Consider the following 20,116-nt stretch of genomic DNA (forward strand, 5'->3'; position numbering starts at 1 on the left):
GAGGGGCAGGTTTAATGTGAGATTATTAAAGTAATATTCATACTTTGACAAGAGATCGATAGAAAACATCAAGTACCTCAAAATAGGACTTCTAATTCTTATTGTGTGCAAATAATTTGTAATTTAGGAAGAAACTCATGAAAGAGCCCCCTAGTCTTAAGAGGTGAATAGGTTGACTGAAGGATACTAAAGAATGTCAAAAGGAACAGACTCAAAAGTCTAAATTTTTTCTTCTCGGCAACTTCATTATGCAAGGAAGTATTTTCCAGAAAATATAATTGGGATCATTGAAATATCTGATGCATCAATATAATCTAAATTTGTTAAAGCGTCAGGAAAAGATTGATAATCCCACTTTGCCTACAATAGTTAGTCATCTAGCTGTCCATAGTCAAGTCAAGAGTATTAAAAATTATCAAACTTACTTGAACATGAACATAGCTACACGTAGATGATGATATGCCTGGGTCTAAAACTGTACCTATAATAAAAACAAATAAAAAACATCAATAACATTAAGGGTAAAAGAAATACTTTTAATAATCATCTCAAAATTTCTCAAAGATACTTCTGTTGAAGACATATTCTGAGCTTTTTCTAAACTATTTTTCTTACTTTTTGAACAGAATACATAAAATTGAGTTTTTGTAAACTGGACATTTTGGTTCAATTTTATACTCTACATATTACACACTACTTGGAAATGAATGATGCTACACATTCTAAAAATCTGTTATTCCATGTGCAGAGAACACCTACTATTTTGCATGAAAACAGGTGTTTAGTATAGTTGGGGGAGATGGAGGTGTTTCACAAAGATTTAAGTGTGACTTAAAGTCGCGCTTAGATTACCAGTAGTATGTGGAATGTACGTGCCAACGCATTGGTGATATCATGCTATAAAGAGAACACATGCTACTGGGTATTAATCAAGGCCATTGCTTTGTAACTATCATGTAAGCATCAGCACTAAAGGTCTGCCAAACTCATTCAAGTATGTTTAGAACACAGTCCCTGTACATAGGTAGGTGTTTCACACCTATTCACAATCAGCAGAAATCAACTACATGTAGAATGAAAGAAAAGTGAGGACAAATTTGGGGGGATTTCAAATTCACCCGACTAGAGTTCAAATACTAGTGCATTGGCTCAGTTGGTAGAGCGTCTGCCTCACAATCAAGAGATCGGGACTACAAGACCAGGCCGCATCAGACCAATGAACATTAAAAGATTGGAGTTGCTGCTACCCTGTTGGTAGAGCTACGAGGATCTAGTGATGCACAGTGGCTGCCAAGCTCACGATCAACTGGGCAAAAGTATTTCTGTTTCAGATTTCAACAATATGTTACAGATTTTGCATACTGTATATTAACCAGGACACTCATCTCAGTCCCACTAAAGGCAAAATGAAGTGAGATTGAACAGATGTTCTTAGATATTCCAGGGGTATTCAATCTACAATATACCCACATTGTGCTGCACTCAACCCAGGTGAGGTGAATGGGTTCCCGATAGGAAGAAATTCCTTGACTGCTTGAGCGCCTAAGTAGCCCAGATAACCTTGGTTCAGTACAGCGCATCATGATCAATTTCTTGCAGAAGAATATTACGCAATGGCTGGGATTCGAACCATGATCCTCTGTTTCAAAGTACAGAGAAAAAATCAACTGGGCCATGACGTTTTAGGAGAGCATGAGCCGAATAGCCGGGGGGGGGGGGGAATTGACCAGCATTAAGAGTATAACAACAGTCATTTCATTCTGGCCAATTCTCCTTGATTAGGAATATGTGGAATGGGGGCTTAAAAGTACTAGTCTAAAGCTGTTCTTACAATTACAAATGACTTTACGGATGACAGGTGAACTTTACTTGTGCTAATTCATATATCCCTATGTAACTGGTTAAATTGATCTCCGAATCATAACTCTTCCAACATTAATTTCCACATTTCATAAACATGTATCCTCCAGTCTGGCTAACCTGTTCAAATCAGATCCTGTAATGACCTGATTGTGATCTCTCTAAACATATTCTTGCAAAATACAAACTTTACTTAATCTCAAATAATATTTCAATATCTAATCTCACTACTAAACAAGTGGAATGCCTCTGGCAGTTTTGGCTGCATTATGCTATTCACAAAAAACACCATTCATATGATAAAAAACACTATATTCATTTACCCTAAATGACCATAGACCTTAATCATGTGTTCTAAGACTAAGACTCTTGCTAAACAATAGGTAATACTTGATTACCCTTTCATCCTTGTTTCATGATCTAGATCAATAAACTTTAAAGTTATGATGACAATTCAACCATACCCCCAACACAGTCAAAGTTCATTGACCGTAAATGACCTTTGACATTGGTCATGTGTTCAATGATACTTGATTACTCTTATATCTAAGTTTTATGCAATAGATCCACAAATTTTCAAGGTTATGATAGCAATTCAAGAAATATTCATGTAGGAGCTATATCTTAGAATTTATAAGCTCTAAATATATGCGGGTTCTTCCAACACAGAACAAGAACAAATGCTTGGCTATAGTCGGAGCTGTCTGATCTTTCATCGGGTAAATATTTGTGCACTTGCTGAAAAGATCAACAACTACCAGTATAAATCAGGAGACTATTCTGGAAGTAGGGAGCTCTGCAACATCCGCAAATACTTTCTGAAGAAGACGCTCTGTGTTGATATTGTGAAGTGATGCTCGGTACTTGGAATTTGGCAATCTCATCAACTCACATGCTGCACAAGTTTGGCAATAGTTCACAATATCTCTGTGTACAAATGGCCAATAACAAGAGGATTTGGCCTTTGAAGTGTTCTTCGGGTACCAAAATGTCCGGCAGCGGGATCACCATGTAGCTGGTTGAGAGCTGTTGAGGCCATGGAGCGTGGTACTACTGCTTGGAATGTAGTTTCACCAAGATTTTTTGTATCTGGCGATAGAGGATGTACTGTTTTGTACTGGGAAAGAAATTTGATGAACACCTACACAATCTCCTTGAAGTACTCCAACGCTTCAGAGAAGCCGGACTCAAACTCAAGCCAGTTAAGTGTCAGTTCTTTTGTAAGTTACATACATGTACCTGTGTTATGTCATCAATGCTAACAGTGTACTTCCTGATCCAAACAACATCAACAAAGTAGCATCTTGGCCAAGATCAAAGAACCCTACCAATGTCAGATCCTTCCTTGTACTATACTCCTATCGACGGTCAAAGTCAAAGTTTCATGTAAAGTGCGGAAGCTTGAAGGCAAATTTTTCCTATGGTTCTTTCAAAGAACAAAGTTACCAAGAAATTAAACAAGTGATAGTGACCCATAACAAGTGGAATGCCTCTGGCCGTCTCACCTGCATCACAGGATTCAACATAGCAGCAGTGCTGACTTTGAAAACTACTAAACTCGCAAAAGATGTTCAGTGATACTTGGGTACTCTTATTTCCGTGTTTTATGAACTAGACCAATACACTTACAGAGATAGGATGGTAATTCAACAAATGATGCACCACGCCGTACACCGAGGTACCGTAGTACCCCAGGGTACGGCGTTGTGCAGCGCCATCTCGTGTTGTAATAGTGTACAGTTACATTGTTGTCATGTTGATCTCGGTCGTACGATCAGTGCGACAATCATGACAATGAATGGGGACAATGATCACAACGCCTATTTCCTTTCTTTGATACAATCTAATGCCAATAATAGTAAACAAATTATGTTATACTTAAGAATTTAAGTATACTTTTCGACAGCTAACTTACACAAAAGATTAGCTTTTAATATAGTCCCAAAACTCGCCCCGGTACACGCGGTGGGGGTGGTGTTATTATTGAACAGTGAAGATTAGAAGATTAGAACACTAAAAAGAAATAAAAAATCTATACAAAACATTAAAATATACTTGTACACATTTTTTGGTAACCCAGGGTACAGCGCAAAAAATAAAATAAATAATTCAACAAAATGGCGGATTATTATTTGGTACCCCAGGGTACCAAATACTGCATCAAATACCCCCAATGTGGCCAAAGTTCGTTGACCTCACATGACCTTTGACCTTGATCATGTGACCTGAAACTTGCACAGGATATTCAGTGATACTTGATTACTCTTATGTCCAAGTTTCAAAAGTCAGATCAATAAACTTGCAAAGTTATGATGGTAATTCAACAGATACCCCCATTATGGCCAAATTGCATTGACCTTTGACCTTGGTCATGTGACCTAAACTGCGCACAGGATGTTCAGTGATACTTGATTACTATTATGTCCAAGTTTCATGAATCAGATCCAAAAACTTTTAAAGTTTTGATTGTAATTCAACAGATACCCCCAATCGGCCAAAGTTCATTGACCCTAAATGACCTTTGACCTTGGTCATGTGATGTGAAACTCATGCAGGATGTTTGATGATACTTGATTATGTCCAATTTTAATGAACTAGGTACAATTTTAATGAACTAGGTCCATATATATTCTAAGTTATGATGACATTTCAAAAACTTAACCTCAGGTTAAGATTTTGATGTTGATTCCCCCAACATGGTCTAAGTTCATTGACCCTAAATGACCTTTGACCTTGGTCATGTGATATGAAACTCTAATAGGATGTTCAGTAATACTTGATTCACCTTATGGCCATGTTTCATGAACTAGGTCCATATACTTTCTAAGTCATGTCATTTCAAAAAATTTAACCTTAGGTTAAGTTTTGATGTTGACGCCGCCGCCGTCGGAAAAGCGGCGCCTATAGTCACACTCTGCTATGCAGGTGAGACACATACAAAAAAATATACTAGCATTGTTAGAAAGACAAATTTCCCTAAATCATAGTCTCTCAAAATGTAGAATTCTAGACCTTTTTGGGACTTTGGAAGGTTCTAATGGCCAAATTGAGGCGGACATCAAAGGACCAAAGTAAAAAAATATGAAAAGAATAAACTGGGAGGACAGTCACATGTAAGTGAATTAAACTTTAATCATTGACCATCTCTCATACATGTATGTTCAAGGATATCCAGAGTTAAACTCAAATCATACATGTAGATTAGAATTTGAATTAACCAGAGTTCAGAATATGGGACCAAGTTTCATTGAAGCATTTACCTGGAGATACTGATAACACTGTTCCTGTATATCCCGTCTCTTCTTTCAATTCTCTAAGTGCTGTTTCCTCTAAGCTTTCATTTGGCTCAACTAATCCTGCAAATTAAAAGAATAATTACAAGATCACATGAGTAATTTTACAATACTAGGGAGGGAAAGTATGACATCAGACTAAAAATATAAATTCTGTAATAAAATGCTCTGAACACACTGAGTTATCAATAAACATTCATGAGATATCCATATAACCAGGGAAGACAGTTCAAGCAGTCTCCAATAATATGAACATACTTTGGTTTTTTTCTTATGTATAGGTCTCTATTGGCATTTTCATGAATTATACATGGTTATCCACCATAACAAATGTTACCTAAGCATGGGTGTCGATCACGGGGGGATGGGGGGGATATATCCCCCCCAATATTCAAGTGGGGGGATGGCCTGTATTATCATCCCCCCCAATAATTTAGGGTAAAAAATTATAATAATGATGATGAAAAAATGAAAAGTTTGATCATGATGATTATAGTATGCCATCAATCAATTTGTTTCCCTCGCAATTTGTGTATATTGTTATTAAATAAAAACAATCTTTTTCAGGACTATTAAACAGATGGGTGGAGGTTCAAGATGAAAAAGAATGAAATGTTCATGTATCTGATATTTTTTAACACATGACATAAAAGGACCCCAACGAAAATCAACTTTTGTTGATTGGGTGTTCCATCCCACCAGTGGTGAATAAATTAATTTAAATATCATTAACTCAAAAGGGTGGAAAAATAAACGGGAGTAAAAGGGTGGCAAGATAAATAAAGGAATGACGGTAAGCCCGATGGCGCACGAGAAGCCACACAGGTTGTAATTTGTGCTAGTCTTAATTGGTCCGAATCTGCATTTTATCATCATGCATTAAGAAGAATAAAGATATTGCCAGTCAGGTTAGATTTAAGAGAGAAGTTGTATACACAGAGGCGTCGATCCTGGGTGGGGGGGGGGACAGGGGGCGATCGCCCCACCAATGAAAATATTGGGGGGCAAACATATCGTTTTGCCCCCTCCCAATAATTCCGCATGTGCAACTAAAAAATAAAATAAGATTGTAATGCTACACTGAAATCAGCAAGCGAGATTGAGATACCAACTCGATCTTGATTTAAAATCATGCTCAAAATGTCTACTTTTCAGATTGGAATATAAAAATTTTCAGCTCGCGCTTCGCGCTCGCATCATGTACCAAAACCCCATACTTTTCATGATTATATAGGTGAATATAATGTCCCGTTTTCATTTCTAAACCTCAAAAGAACTTTGATTTTGCAATAATCTTTTGTTGGATATATATCTTCCATTAAAATGTCCTTTTTTCCAGATCAAAATATCAAAATTTTCAGCTCGCGCTCGCATCTAGGCCTATTGTTCTTCTAGATACCCATCTTAATCATTGGTACCAAAATGCTTAGAATATCAAGCTTTCAGGTCAGAATATAGAGAAATATCAGCTCGCTCTCTAGTGAGATACATGTATCGACCCTCCTCATGAGTTACTACAAACAAACGTAAACAGGTACATTTTTCCTGTTTTCATGACATACTAAAAAAATTTAGCTCGCGCTTCGCGCTCGCATTGTTGGTGAAGGTGAGATATGTGTCTCTTTCTCATGAGTTATATATATATATACATATATATATATTGTGATCGAGCGCCTTTGGAACGTTGATTCATAATTTTGCCCCCCCCATCTGAAAAATGGATCGACGCCCCTGTGTATACATCATGCTCAATAAACAGATCACTATGTACATGGTCCAGTCAATTTTTGTCATTTTTTCTCGGTATGAGTTTAGAATAGGCTTTTACTTGTAACACAAATTGAATTTTCAAAAAAATTATACAAGTATAGTACACTACAACAATGAAGGAATTTCCAAGAACACCATGCATATTAACCACTCCCAAATGTCCTAACTTGTGATTTTATATAGTGGGGGTAATGTTGAAATATCCCCATCCACAAGAACATTTGTGTCAATCATCCCCCCCAACCAAGAATACCGATCGACACCCATGTACCTAAGATTTAGAGAATTAGCTCATTTTCTTCACACAAAAGTCCAACAACTTAAATGTTTTTAGTTTGTGCTAACATATGATTATATCCTGCCAGTTAGACGTGGGGGTATTAATTTCTTCGCAGATTTCTCCTACCTCTGAAAATGCATGAAACATTTGTTACACAGTGTCCAAACATGGACACCAAATTGAAAGTGGCTGCCACATAAAAAAAAATCTATTTCTGGATCGATTAATATTCATCATCTGTTTTATAGACCTTTGTGCTATATATTTCTGTTTATTTCAGATTATAAATTAACAGAACTATGGATGCAGATCATGTATTGATGACAACAAATATGTCCCTAATTTTGAAGGCAATTTCTCATTGTTTATCCATTATTCAAGGATTTCTTCAAATTGAAGAAGTTTTACTATAAAGGTATCTCATTAACTAGTCCATATTCTAGCTGTGCTGTGGAACATTTGTTACCAAAATACAAGCTGGACACCAAGAGTAATGTGCGTTCCATTTTTGGAAATCAATAATTTGAGACCTTTAGTGACAATGTATTTGCAATTTTCTGTTATTCCCTGCATTCTTGACAAAATACATATGTAGATAAATTGCTTCACATGTATACCCTGTTTTGAGCATGTCACAATTTGGTGTCCTCAAATTGACTATTTTTCCCACAAAAAGCTTTGTAAAATGAAAATGCTTTTGTCTCTAGGCCTAATTTTACTATCCTACTAGGCCCGTTTTGAAAGTCCATTTTTGATGCACATGTACACGGCATATTTTTTGGTTGTGTACACGTTGTAAACAAAAACAGCCAGCTATGTTAGGTATGACAACTTGCGTTGTCTGAATTTCCACCAATAATTCAGGAACTGATGATTACAATACTCACATTTTGTTCACTTGATTTTTCTTTCTGATATACTGCAAATGTAAAGTGTTTTAAATGACTGTATATTGCTTTGATATCATACAATCGCCAATCTCACTCAAAAGTTCGGGAGGAAGATCAGATATGACACTGACATGACCGCCACTCGATCGCTATTGAGGCATGGTCACTGCAAACAGTGTACACTTCTATCCCATGCACACACAGAAGCTCAATTTGATTGAGGGAAGATAGTTGATCGAGAGATGGGAGAGAGGATAGAGACATGTATAGGGGAGGGGAGTGGGCTAGATTGAGAGAGAGTTGGAGAAAATCAGGTCGACTCAATCATTTTAATCCTCTCATTTTATTCCATCATTTATAATCATTCATTTTATGTATATGTTCACAACCAGAATAATTGTTTTAATCATCTATACTGCATTATTTGCCCACATTATTTCAGAGCGGAAGGATGTGTTTTTATCAGTTCCGGGAAAAAATAAACATTTTGCAGCCATAATTGATTGAAATGTTTCTTACCTAACTGTTTGGTCATTGACAGCAGTGAGCTTCGTATTACCCTTTTTCTCATATCTTACTGACATTTAAAGCTTTGGAACATTTTATACTGTTAATTTGGTTAATTCACTTCATCTTTTTTTTAGTCATTTGAACATATTTAGCGGTTTGTTATCCCTTACGCGACGCGATGATGCTCTGTGATGTGAATGTGGCAAGGTGGGTCAACAACAATTTTATGATGATGTCACAATGGCATTAGTTGTAAGCAGACTCGATGTAAAGAACTCAAAACTGAACTACAGAAACGTGGACTCAATAGATCGGTGTTAAGGAAATGCTAGCTAAGAGGCTGCAAGGTGCAATAGATGAATTAAATCGTTTGCATATCCATGATGATGCACAAAGTAGCAAAAATGATAAGCAAACCAACACAGAAGAAATGGATCTATACGAACTATTTAATCTAGTGTAAAAATGTGTGTATAAACTCGCAGAAAGAATTTTGAAGCTTGAATTCAAGATTGATGGTGAGAACTTGTGAAAAGGAGGAGAATCTTAATGATTTCAGTGAACGCTATCACGAGGGTTAATCCACAGGAAGTTGAAAAGATTGTTGAAACCATTCCGGTTGAAAACAAGTTTGATGTTCTTGAGGAGACTGGAAACTCTCCTCAAGCAGAGTCTACAAGTGCAATATCCATAACTGATCAAATTAGACAGTATCATGAAGGACATCGCCGTCAACGCCTTTGTGAAGTTCCTGATACTGTCTTTGAACGTAGCGAAGGCAATGGTTTGAAGATTCCTACGGATCTATCAACAACCAAACAATCAAATGAATACTGCCGCACGGCAGAGCTACATGTAGATGTATCTGATGCTGTCCCCAGAAGAGGAAGAACTGATGCCATATCTGTGTCATCTAGCCAACCAATTCGACAAGGGCATCGTAAAAGCCGTTTCAACGAGCAACCTGCTATCATCGAAGGTGACTCGATGATTAAGCACACTGAGGGCCGAATCTTGAGCAGAAACGTAAGGTAGTCTGTCACTCTAAACTAGGAGCAAAGGTGGCTGATATATCCCTCAGGAAGGCTACTGAAGATGTAAAGGCTAATGGAAGTCCTTCTACTGCCGATGAAATCATTGCCCTAGCTGATGTGATTTCGATGAAGGGATGTAGCGTCTACCTGTCTGGTATCAATACACCGCAAATGGGAATCGGTTTACCAGAGGGGTCTTGCGGATAGAGTAAGCTCGTTTGAAGAGAGCTGCATATGATAGGGGTTGGAGTTTCATTGACAATGATAACATAGGTGACAAGCATCATGGCAGGGATGGAGTCCACATCAACAAGGCATGGCAGGCTGTTGCGTCGATCCTACGACGCAACTTTGAGCGACCTCGAGAGCAGTACCGGCCTACACCTGAACAAAAGTCCTACGTTGAAGTTTTAGGATCATTTGTGTGTGATTTTAAGATGGCCCTTCCAAGAGGGATAATAAAGTCGACAGATCTCCATCCATTGCTTCCAATGACAAAGGCTCAACAGGGTTGGCCTGAGTATCTACAGTCGTCCTCAAAATTATTCATACCCTTGTTGATATTTGTGATTTTTCATGTTTGTGATGAAATGAATGCATTTTATCAAGTTTCTCTATGATTTATGTGTGACCTACAAGTGAAAGAATAACAACAATGCACAATTCAAGAAATTTCTCTTTTCAGGGGTATTTTATTCATAGATATTCAAACAATGTCATGTTCAAAATTATTCATACCCTATAGGTTTTCTGAGTCCAATGTCTTTCATTAATAGTCAATAGCATAGCCTTTGTTCTTACGACTGCTTCTAGACGATTCCTGTAAGTGTCCACAAGCTTCCTGCACGTCTCCTGCGGGATGTTAGCCCATTCTTCCTTGGCGTAGGCCTCAAGCTGGGTCAGGTTGGTCGGGTTCCTAGCCATCACTCTGACTTTCAGGTCTCGCCACAAGTTCTCGATCGGATTCAGGTCAGGACTCTGACTTGGCCATTCTAGGACGTTGACATCATGGTCCTTGAACCATTTCTTCACCAGCTTGGCGGTATGCTTTGGGTCATTGTCTTGTTGGTACTTCCAGTTGGGGCCAAGTTGGAGTTTTTCGGCAGATTCCTTCAAGTTCTCATCAAGGATCTGGATGTAATCCTCCTTTTTCATGATTCCTTTGACTCTAACAAGGTTACCTGTGCCACTGGAAGAGAAACATCCCCATAGCATTATGTGCCCACCACCATGCTTGACGGTTGGCACAGTGTTCTTTGGATTGTATGCTTCCCCTTTCTTCCTCCAGACGTATTCAACATCCATATGGCCAAATAACTCCAACTTCGTCTCATCAGACCACAGGATGGTTGACCAAAAGCTTGGATTTTGCTTCAGATGACTTCTAGCAAAGGCCAGTCGAGCCTTCAGGTGTTTCTTCCTGAGCAACGGTGTCTTCCGAGGCCTGCTTCCATGGAGACCTCCTTTGTGCAAGACTCGCTCCATGGTGGACAGTGACACCTTCGTCCCTGACCGGTCAAGCGTTTCAAGTAGGGCCTTGGTTGTGGTCCGGGGGTTGTTGTTGACCTCTCTGCAGATTTTCCTGGCAAGTTTAGGAGACACCTTGCACCTCCTGCCACACCCACTAAGGTTCTTCACAGTGTTGTACCTCTTGTGCTTCTTGATTATGCTCTGGACTGTTGCCACAGGGACGTCATACTGCTTTGAAATGGCCTTGTAACCTTTTCCCTCAATGTGGGCATTCAAAATACGTTGCCGTAGGTCCTCACTGACCTCCTTCTTCTTGGCCATGATTATCAGAGACTGAGAATTACCAGAATGCTTTCCTCTATTTATACCCTTTTAGAAAGATGCTATTTTCCATCATTGTTTAATGGCTTGTTTAACAAAGAGGGTATTTAATTCATTGGAACATCTTGAAATAACTATAGAACAAAGAATAGCACATTCCCAGACAGTGAAAATAATGCGCATTGTCATAAAAGGACATTTTTGTTGAGGTATTGGCAAGGGTATGAATAATTCTGAACAAGTGCAAAAAATAACTTTCGACCCTATCTATTATTATGCTAATGAAGACTTGCCAGCTCATATGTCAAATCATGCATTGCAACAAGCAGACAAAAGATACAAAGAAAGTTACATCATAATAGCTTTTACAAGTAAAGAATCTACCAAAGAATGTTTTTCCACAAGGGGTATGAATAATTTTGAGGACAACTGTACATGTAGGCCTTGTTATGCAGTTGAACTTCACTCACTGATAAACTACTTGATTGAGAATAATGGATCAATGGATCCCAGCAATAAAACAAAGAGGCATTTAATAAACTTTCTGACTTAAACATTTATAGTTTGATATATAAGATTGAAGAACTGAAAATCCTACTTAAAAATGAGCCTTCTGATGTAATTTGTTTGAATGAAACAATGTGTGACTCATCCATACCTGATTCTAAACTTAAGACAGATGATTTTGTTTTCATAAAGACCGAAACAGACACGGCGGAGGAGTCGCTATGTACATCTCAAATAAGTATGATTTCAAACAAAGACATGATTTGAGCTAAATGTATGATGGCTTGGAATATTTGTGGCTGGAGCTATGCCATCCCTACAAATCTCTAATAATAGTAGATTCAATATTTAGATGTAGAGAAATATATATATAAAGTTGAGAGCTCATCAGGAGGGAGAGAGAGGTGGTACAGACAGACAATATATAGAGACACAGTCAGAGAGGGGGAAGAGAGATGAAGAAAGGGAGGGGGAGAGAAAAACAACCTGATCAGCATAGAGAAGGGAGAGAGGGGGAGTTAAGGGACTGTGGAGACAAGAAAGAAAGAATGAGAGATGGTGGATAAAAAAGTCAAGGGGAGGGGGTGTAAAGGGTGGGATGTAAGATTAGAGAGAGGGGTCAAAACAATGACATCAGAAAAATTACGAGATGTCTCGAGGTCAACAAACTTTGAACCTCCGAAGAACACATTCATGTGAGCTGTAACATGAATGCGAGTGTGTGGCTAAACTTGTGTCCAGCGGGAAATTTAAGCTGATCTTCTTGACTGTTTCACTAGGGAATTGCATACTTAGTGGTTACTTGTGGGTGAGTCCTGTGGCTTCAGGGTGGATATGAAATTGGAATGTTAGTGATTAAAACTTGTGCAGCGTATGAGAACTTAGAATTATTGTGAGGGCTGTGAGCTTGTTCACTTGTTTACAACTCCCATGCAAGTTTTATACAGATGCTACCGTGTACAAGGTCATGAAATTCAGTGCACATGCACTGACTTGACTGTGTGTGTACACGTGTACCTGAAATGGCCCTAAGACTCATCTATTCAATGCTTCCTACTCTTAATTGTTCCTAAATCTATTACTATTATATTTGTAATTTTTCTCTTTCGTTATTTCTTTCTTCTTTCACTGCGCCTTGGGCTCTCTGCCGAGTGGATTTGGCGCATTACAAATCACATATATTATTATTATTATTATTATTAACTCTACATCAAGTGATGAGGATCCCTTAAAAAAATCAACACATTTGACCCTAAAACACAAGAAATATCTGTTGGAAAATCTCTCCACTATCATAAAAATACTTGTATCATTAAAAGGAGTTTAATAGTGGATCAACAGACCAAGAGACAATAAATTAGTTTTCAGAGATTGAGCCACCCCCTGCCCTAAAAAAAAAATCTTATAAAGCAGATATATATTTGGCATACTTACCAGCAGGAAATTCAATAGTATAGCATTTAATAGGTGGCCGAAATTGTTTGACGAGTACAATACAATCATAGTGGAGCAATCTATTGAGTATGGCTATCATAGCAACACCTGCAGTAAAAACAAAACAAAAACTAGAATTACCAATAAATAATGACTGTTACCCTTGCCCTATGATGTTACCATGGCAAACAAAAGTATCAAACATCTCGACTTTACCCAAGATGAACGTTCACGTCAAGTTTACAAAAGTAACGTTTAAAAAAATCTTGGGAACTACTTTTCCAGGAGTTTTTGCAATAACATGCTGTTACCATGGCGACACATTTTCAAACACATTTAGAAGAGGAAATTGCATGCTCTTGCCCAAAGAACAATGTTGGTGCCAACTCTCATGAACACTCATCAAAAACTGGGGAAGTATTTTGATCTGCAAAGAGTTTTCCTGGGGTTTTGGCCATATGTAGTTATTAGTTATTCGGTAGTTATTATGGCAGCATGATTTTGAACACATGCAAAAAACATGTGTTGCACATCTTTACCTCAAGACCAATGAGAGATTTTAAGTTCTGAAGTACGATACCGATCGTGATATTGATAGCCCATGACGTCATGCTTCTGGCTGCTGATCATCTCAACTTCACGTGAGAAGTCTCAATGATGAAAGTGAAATGGGTGAGAAATTGCAGTAAAATCTTAAGTACAGGATGCAAAGGGTAAAATCACTAAAAGAATCAGAAAGAGTAAATATCATTTTTCATTAAAATGTACAAAGCTGTAATGATTTACTCATATTAACAATAAAAGCTAATTTAAAAGGGTGTTTCATCCTGTATGCCGCCTGTTTGTGGGCTTCAAATAAAAACAAGTGGAATGCCTCTGGCCGTCTCACCTGCATCACGCGGTTCAATATAGCAGCAGTGCTGACTATGAATACTACTCTAACTCGCACAAGATGTTCAGTGATACATGGTTACTCTTATGTCCAAGTTTAATGAACTAGACCACTTTTTATGAACTAGACCAATAAACTTAAGAGATATGATGGTTATTCAACAAAAAACCCCAACATGGCCAAAGTTCATTGACCTTACATGACCTTTGACCTTGATCATGTGACCTGAAACTCGCACAGGATGTTCAGTGATACTTGATTACTCTTATGTACAAGTTTCATGAATCAGATCCATAAACATTCAAAGTTATGATGGTAATTCAACAGATACACCCAATTCGGCCAAAGTTCATTGACCTTTGACCTTGGTCATGTGACCTGAAATGAGCACAGGATGTTCAGTGATACTTGATTACTCTAATGTCCAAGTTTAATGAACTAGACCAATAAACTTTCAAAGTTATGATGGTAATTCAACAGATACCCCCGATTCGGCCAAAGTTCATTGACCCTAAATGACCTTTGACCTTAATCATGAGACCTGAAACTTGCACAAAATGTTCAGTGATGCTTGATTACTATTATGTCCAAGTTTCATTAATCAGATCCATAAACTTTCAAAGTTATGATGGGAATTCAACAGATATCCCCAATTCGGCCAAAGTCCATTGACCCTAAATGACCTTTGACCTTGGTCATGTGACGTGAAACTCATGCAGGATGTTCAGTGATACTTGATTAACCTTATGTCCAAGTATCATGAACTAGGTCCATATATTTTCTAAGTTATGATGACATTTCAAAAACTTAACCTCAGGTTAAGATTTCGATGTTGATTCCTCCAACATGGTCTAAGTTCATTGACCCTAAATGACCTTTGACCTTGGTCATGTGACATGAAACTCTAATAGGATGTTCAGTAATACTTGATTAACCTTATGGCCAAGTTTTATGAACTAGGTCCATATACTTTCTAAGTTATGACATCATTTCAAAAAACTTAACCTCAGGTTAAGATTTGATGTTGACGCCGCCGCCGCCGCCGTCGGAAAAGCGGCGCCTATAGTCTCACTTTGCTTCGCAGGTGAGACAAAAACATGTAACACCGAACTTAAAATTCAAATTTTCTGTGTGAGTTGGTGTTGGTGTAATACATGTATCAAGTCTCAGGTAGGGGTCCCAACATTTTTGTGGGTTGTTGAATTCGTGATCGGAAGATAAGATATGCCAAACACTTCCACAGCATTTCAGAGCAGCAAAAACCATGCAAAACGTGCAGAAATATGCTGCTTAAAGCTGTCATGCTGACATGCATATTGTTCATAAATACTGGACTTGACCTTTAACTCTAAGAACATTTTCAAGCACAAAGACTGCCAATTCAGCAAGAGTTTTCAAGTGTTTTTCAGCAACTCTCAAACGGAAAGGAAGGGTATTTACAAGACACAAACCAGCCATTTCAAGTGATGACAAATTCAATGTTCACTTAATTTGGATGAGCCACAAGATCTTTGATGTTTTAAAGAAAATGTGGGAGAGAATTGAAGAGAAATGATCATCAAAACCACTGAAATACAAAAGGAGGAAAATGCTCCTACATTAGTTTCAAAGATACACAAAAAATTAACCATCTTGAAAGCTGATGATCAAAATGAATCGACACCAGCAGTACTTCTACTACTAGAACAACAGATATCTTGGATGTAGTCAAAGTGCCAAATCAAACAGAAGTTTGTCTAACTTTGCACTTCTGAATGAATCAGAACTGAAAGGCTCGGTTTGATGGTTCCATACAAATATTTCAGGAATTTGTAGAACAAGGCAATAGCAATTTTGTGTCTCGCCCACTTATGAAAAATAACCAGAAATATTGTGATTTGCGAGGGCACGCAAGAGAATTACATTGAAACTTCATTGTGAAATGACTGGGATGGAATAACACTTGTCTTAAGAGCCTTGCACGTTAACTTTATTGTTGACCTGAAAATGACCTTTGACCTTACCATGTGACCTCCGACTGCAGCATAACATGCAGGTCCCCCAAGTCCATCTACCATCCAAGTTTGGTTGAAAAGTGACTTACGGTTGCGGAGTTAGGTGTCATAAGAGAGTCTTGCATGTAAACTTTAACGTTGACCTGAATATGACCTTTGACCTTACCAAGTGACCTCCGACTGCAGCATAACATGCAGGTCCCCCAAGTCCATCTACCATCCAAGTTTGGTTGAAAAGGGACTTATGGTTGTGGAGTTATGTGTCATTACAGGTTTGTGACGGACAGACGACGGACGGACGCCGGAAGACATTTGGATCCCTAAGTCTCGCCTTCACCTCTGGTGGGCGAGACAAAAATGGACAATAAAACTAAACATTCCTTTACACTCACGATGTCTGTTTAGAAGTTAACAAATTCTGCAGAAATGCTAAATCAAGGTTACAGTTTTGGCTCATTCATAGAATTTTGGGAGTGAATTAATTTCTTTTAAAAATAAATAAATTGATTTAGGTTTATGTTCTTTCTGTAAAATTGAAGAAACATTAATTTATTTATTCTCTATTGTCCGTTAACGTTAATATTTTGGCACAATGGTTGAGAGAACTTTCAAATATTAATTCTGTGCTTTAAGGCCTGGTCACACCGCTCAACGTTGTTGGAGCGGTCGTGGAGCGGTAGGGAGAGAGGGTCGAATTTCGCTCACAAAATTGGGGAAAATATCAAAAAAAAAAAAAAACAATCGAAAATGGTGAATGGTAGCGAGCGGTGATGATTTTTCTCTCTCCGCTCCACGACCGCTCCAACAACTCTCAGGTCGTGTGACCAGGCCTTAAAGAAGGGAAATGTCAATCTATTATCCATGACACTACTTCTGAGCACTTTCAAGTACTGCGAAACGAGCTTGGAGATTATCTATCTTTTTTTTATCTCAGATTATCTTATTATTGGGGAGAGTATCCCTGTAGCACATCAAGCATTCTGTGATTTGATTATGAATTCAAACCTATGACATAACCCCCCCACTCAGTGTTATTTAGAGTATGCCTATGCTCGTTCCCTCCCTTTGAAAGCACCCCCTATCCGGGACGCGCGTTTCCGTTTTACACCCTGGCGAAGGCATTTTCCGGAAAAGTAGCCAAAAAGCGACTAGTGAAGAGTCTACACACGTCGCTGGTTGCATGCAGCGTGCGACACAGGCGAGTCCACCACCGCATGCATGCACAGTTACTCATCAGAGCACAGAGTTCCTCGGCACTTCATGTACAGAGAGAGCGGCAGTCAGGAGTGAAATCCGAACATGCTTTTGCAGTCGCGTTGTTTATGATAGTTTTTTTTCTAAAAATAAATTATTAACTAAATGAATAGAATGACAGACAAAATCAAAATAAACAGATACTTATAATGGAAAGACAAATTGAAGTTTGATGGATTGATACACTTAGAAGCTGCCGAAAGATAGATATAGAAGACTGATAAATAGATAGAGACAAGATAGACAGATAGATAGAAAGAAATAGAGAGAGAGAGAGAGAGGTGGATAGATAGATAGAAAGAGAGAGGAAGAGGGAGAGATGATGGGTAGATAGATAAATAGAGAGAGGGGAGAGACAGAGGTCGATATATAGAGGGAGAGGGGAGAGAGAGAAAGAGAGAGAAGGATAGATAGATAGATAGAGAGATGTTATAGATAGAAATATGGACAGACAAAGAGAAAAAGACAGACAGATATGCTCGAGAAGGAGAGAGATAGAGAATTTGAGAGACAGATTAGATAGATAGAAAGATAAAGAATGAGAAAGACGGAGAAGATAGACAAATTAACAGATATAGATAGATACATAGATAGATATATAGATAGAGAGAAATAAAGAAAGACAGTCAAATGGATAGATAGATAGATAGATAGATGAGAGATAGATAGATGTTAGATAAAGAGGGAGAGAGACAAAGAATATTAACAAATTAACAGATAGATAAGTTAAAAAAATAGATATATAGATAGAGAGAATAAGAGAAAGACAGGCAGATGGATAGATAGATAGAGAGAGAGAGATATTAAATAGATAATTAACGAATGAGAGAGACAGAGAAGATTATTAACAAATTAACAGATAGATAGATACTCTAGTTAAAAATAGATAAATATAGATAGAGAGAAATAGAGAAAGACAGACAGATGGATAGATAGATGGATAGAGAGATAGATAGAGAATTTGAGAGATAGATGTCAGATACATGTAGATCAAGAATGAGAGAGAAGAGCGACAAATTAACAGATAAGTTACATAGGTAGGTAGAGAGAAATAGAGAAAGACAGACAGATGGATTGATAGATAGAGAGAGATAGAGAATTTGAGATAGATAGATGTTAGATAAAGAATGAGAGAGTACAGAGAAGATTATTAGATAGATAGATACTGCAGTTACATAGATAGATAGAGATAGATATATAGACAGATAGAGAGAAAGACAGACATAAGCAAATCGGCAAGGCAAATGATCAAGGCAAACATTCGTATTGAACCATTTGCAAGTACGGCATGTTCTGCGGGATAACTTCGGTGCGGACTTTGGATCGCGCGCCCAGCTGATAATGTAAACAAACGTAGACGTAGACTCTTCACTAGTCGCTTTTTGGCTACTTTTCCGGAAAATGCCTTCGCCAGGGTGTAAAACGGAAACGCGCATCCGGGACACTGCTCAATGTACCCCCCATCTCAGGTGAGCTGTCATTACAATAGAGGTTCCCTGATTCATCTTGGAGGACAAAACAATAGCAAAACCATAAAAACAATAATTTTTCATAGTCTGATGCAAAGGTTTTTATTGTTTGTCTTCCAATATGACTGCTTGTGGGAACCCTCTATACCATAGGAAAGATTTTTAAATTTCTCAGGAGTCCAAAGAGAGAGAGAGAAAAAACAAAAACACTCCCCTTTTACCAGACATTTTGGGAACACGCTTGCGGTCCCTCCGACCCGAAGTGGGGGGGGGGGCCTGGGACATAACTATTTACAGACTGAAAATATACCAGATTGTGACCACATACTTACAATCACTGGCTCCTTCTTTTTTTGGTTTAGTTGTTCTTTCAGCCACTTCCCAGGTTCTCTCTCTTCCTCTAGGATCCATGTATGTTACTCTCTCTAATGACAACCATTTTTCTTTGTGAATGGTCTGTAATTGGAAACAAAAACATTGGTGACATCAGTCAGACAATATGGCCCTTTAGCAATTTAGGCATGTGACTTCAATTGAAACTAGGGCTAAGATGAATAATTATTCACAAAAACACAGAGATGCCAAGTTCAAAGACCAGCTACATGTACATGTATGCATGAGATTTTCTGTGAATCTGAGTGAGATCACAGACATTGTGTACAATGTATATGGGGATAGGCTGTGATAGTTGCGTGAGACAGAGATTTGAGGGGATGAACAAGAGTCCAAAATGCTTGAGTCTCACGCATAATGCGTGAGACTTGGTAGCTCTGAAAACACCATACATTGATAATAAAATACTAACTGAAATATATGTGCAAAGTGATCGGTGATACTTGACTGCCCTTATATCTAAGTTTCATGAAATAGATCACTATAATTTCAAAGATGTCAAAAACTTAACCTTGTTTATGATTTCAATGTTCATACCCCACATTGTCAAAGTTTATTAACCCTAAATCATGTGACCTCAAACTCATGCTAGACGATCAGTGATACTTGATTTATTGCAAAGTCACGATGACATCTCAAGAAGAAAGCAATTTGAACAAAAACTTGACCTTTTTATCCCTAGATCCTCAAGACACATACATGTACATGTACGTTATTACCCAAGGATCACATGAAAGAAGTATGA

At 38.0% G+C, this 20,116-nt stretch overlaps 1 protein-coding gene across 1 annotated transcript in view; it reads right to left on the minus strand.

Annotated features, from left to right (window-relative positions):
• Positions 1-377: 377 nt before the first annotated feature.
• Positions 378-20,116, minus strand: part of LOC121412157 (ADP-sugar pyrophosphatase-like) — a 35,014-nt gene continuing 15,275 nt past the window's right edge. The window contains exons 3-6 of the mRNA XM_041605062.1: positions 19,311-19,434; positions 13,370-13,477; positions 5,121-5,216; positions 378-481 (exon numbers count right to left, since the gene is read on the minus strand). Of these exons, the coding sequence (XP_041460996.1) occupies positions 378-481; positions 5,121-5,216; positions 13,370-13,477; positions 19,311-19,434 (432 nt within the window). The remainder of the gene's footprint in view (positions 482-5,120; positions 5,217-13,369; positions 13,478-19,310; positions 19,435-20,116) is intronic.

This window comes from Lytechinus variegatus, chromosome 3, assembly GCF_018143015.1.
Source record: "Lytechinus variegatus isolate NC3 chromosome 3, Lvar_3.0, whole genome shotgun sequence".
Classification (NCBI taxonomy): Eukaryota; Metazoa; Echinodermata; class Echinoidea; order Temnopleuroida; family Toxopneustidae; genus Lytechinus; species Lytechinus variegatus.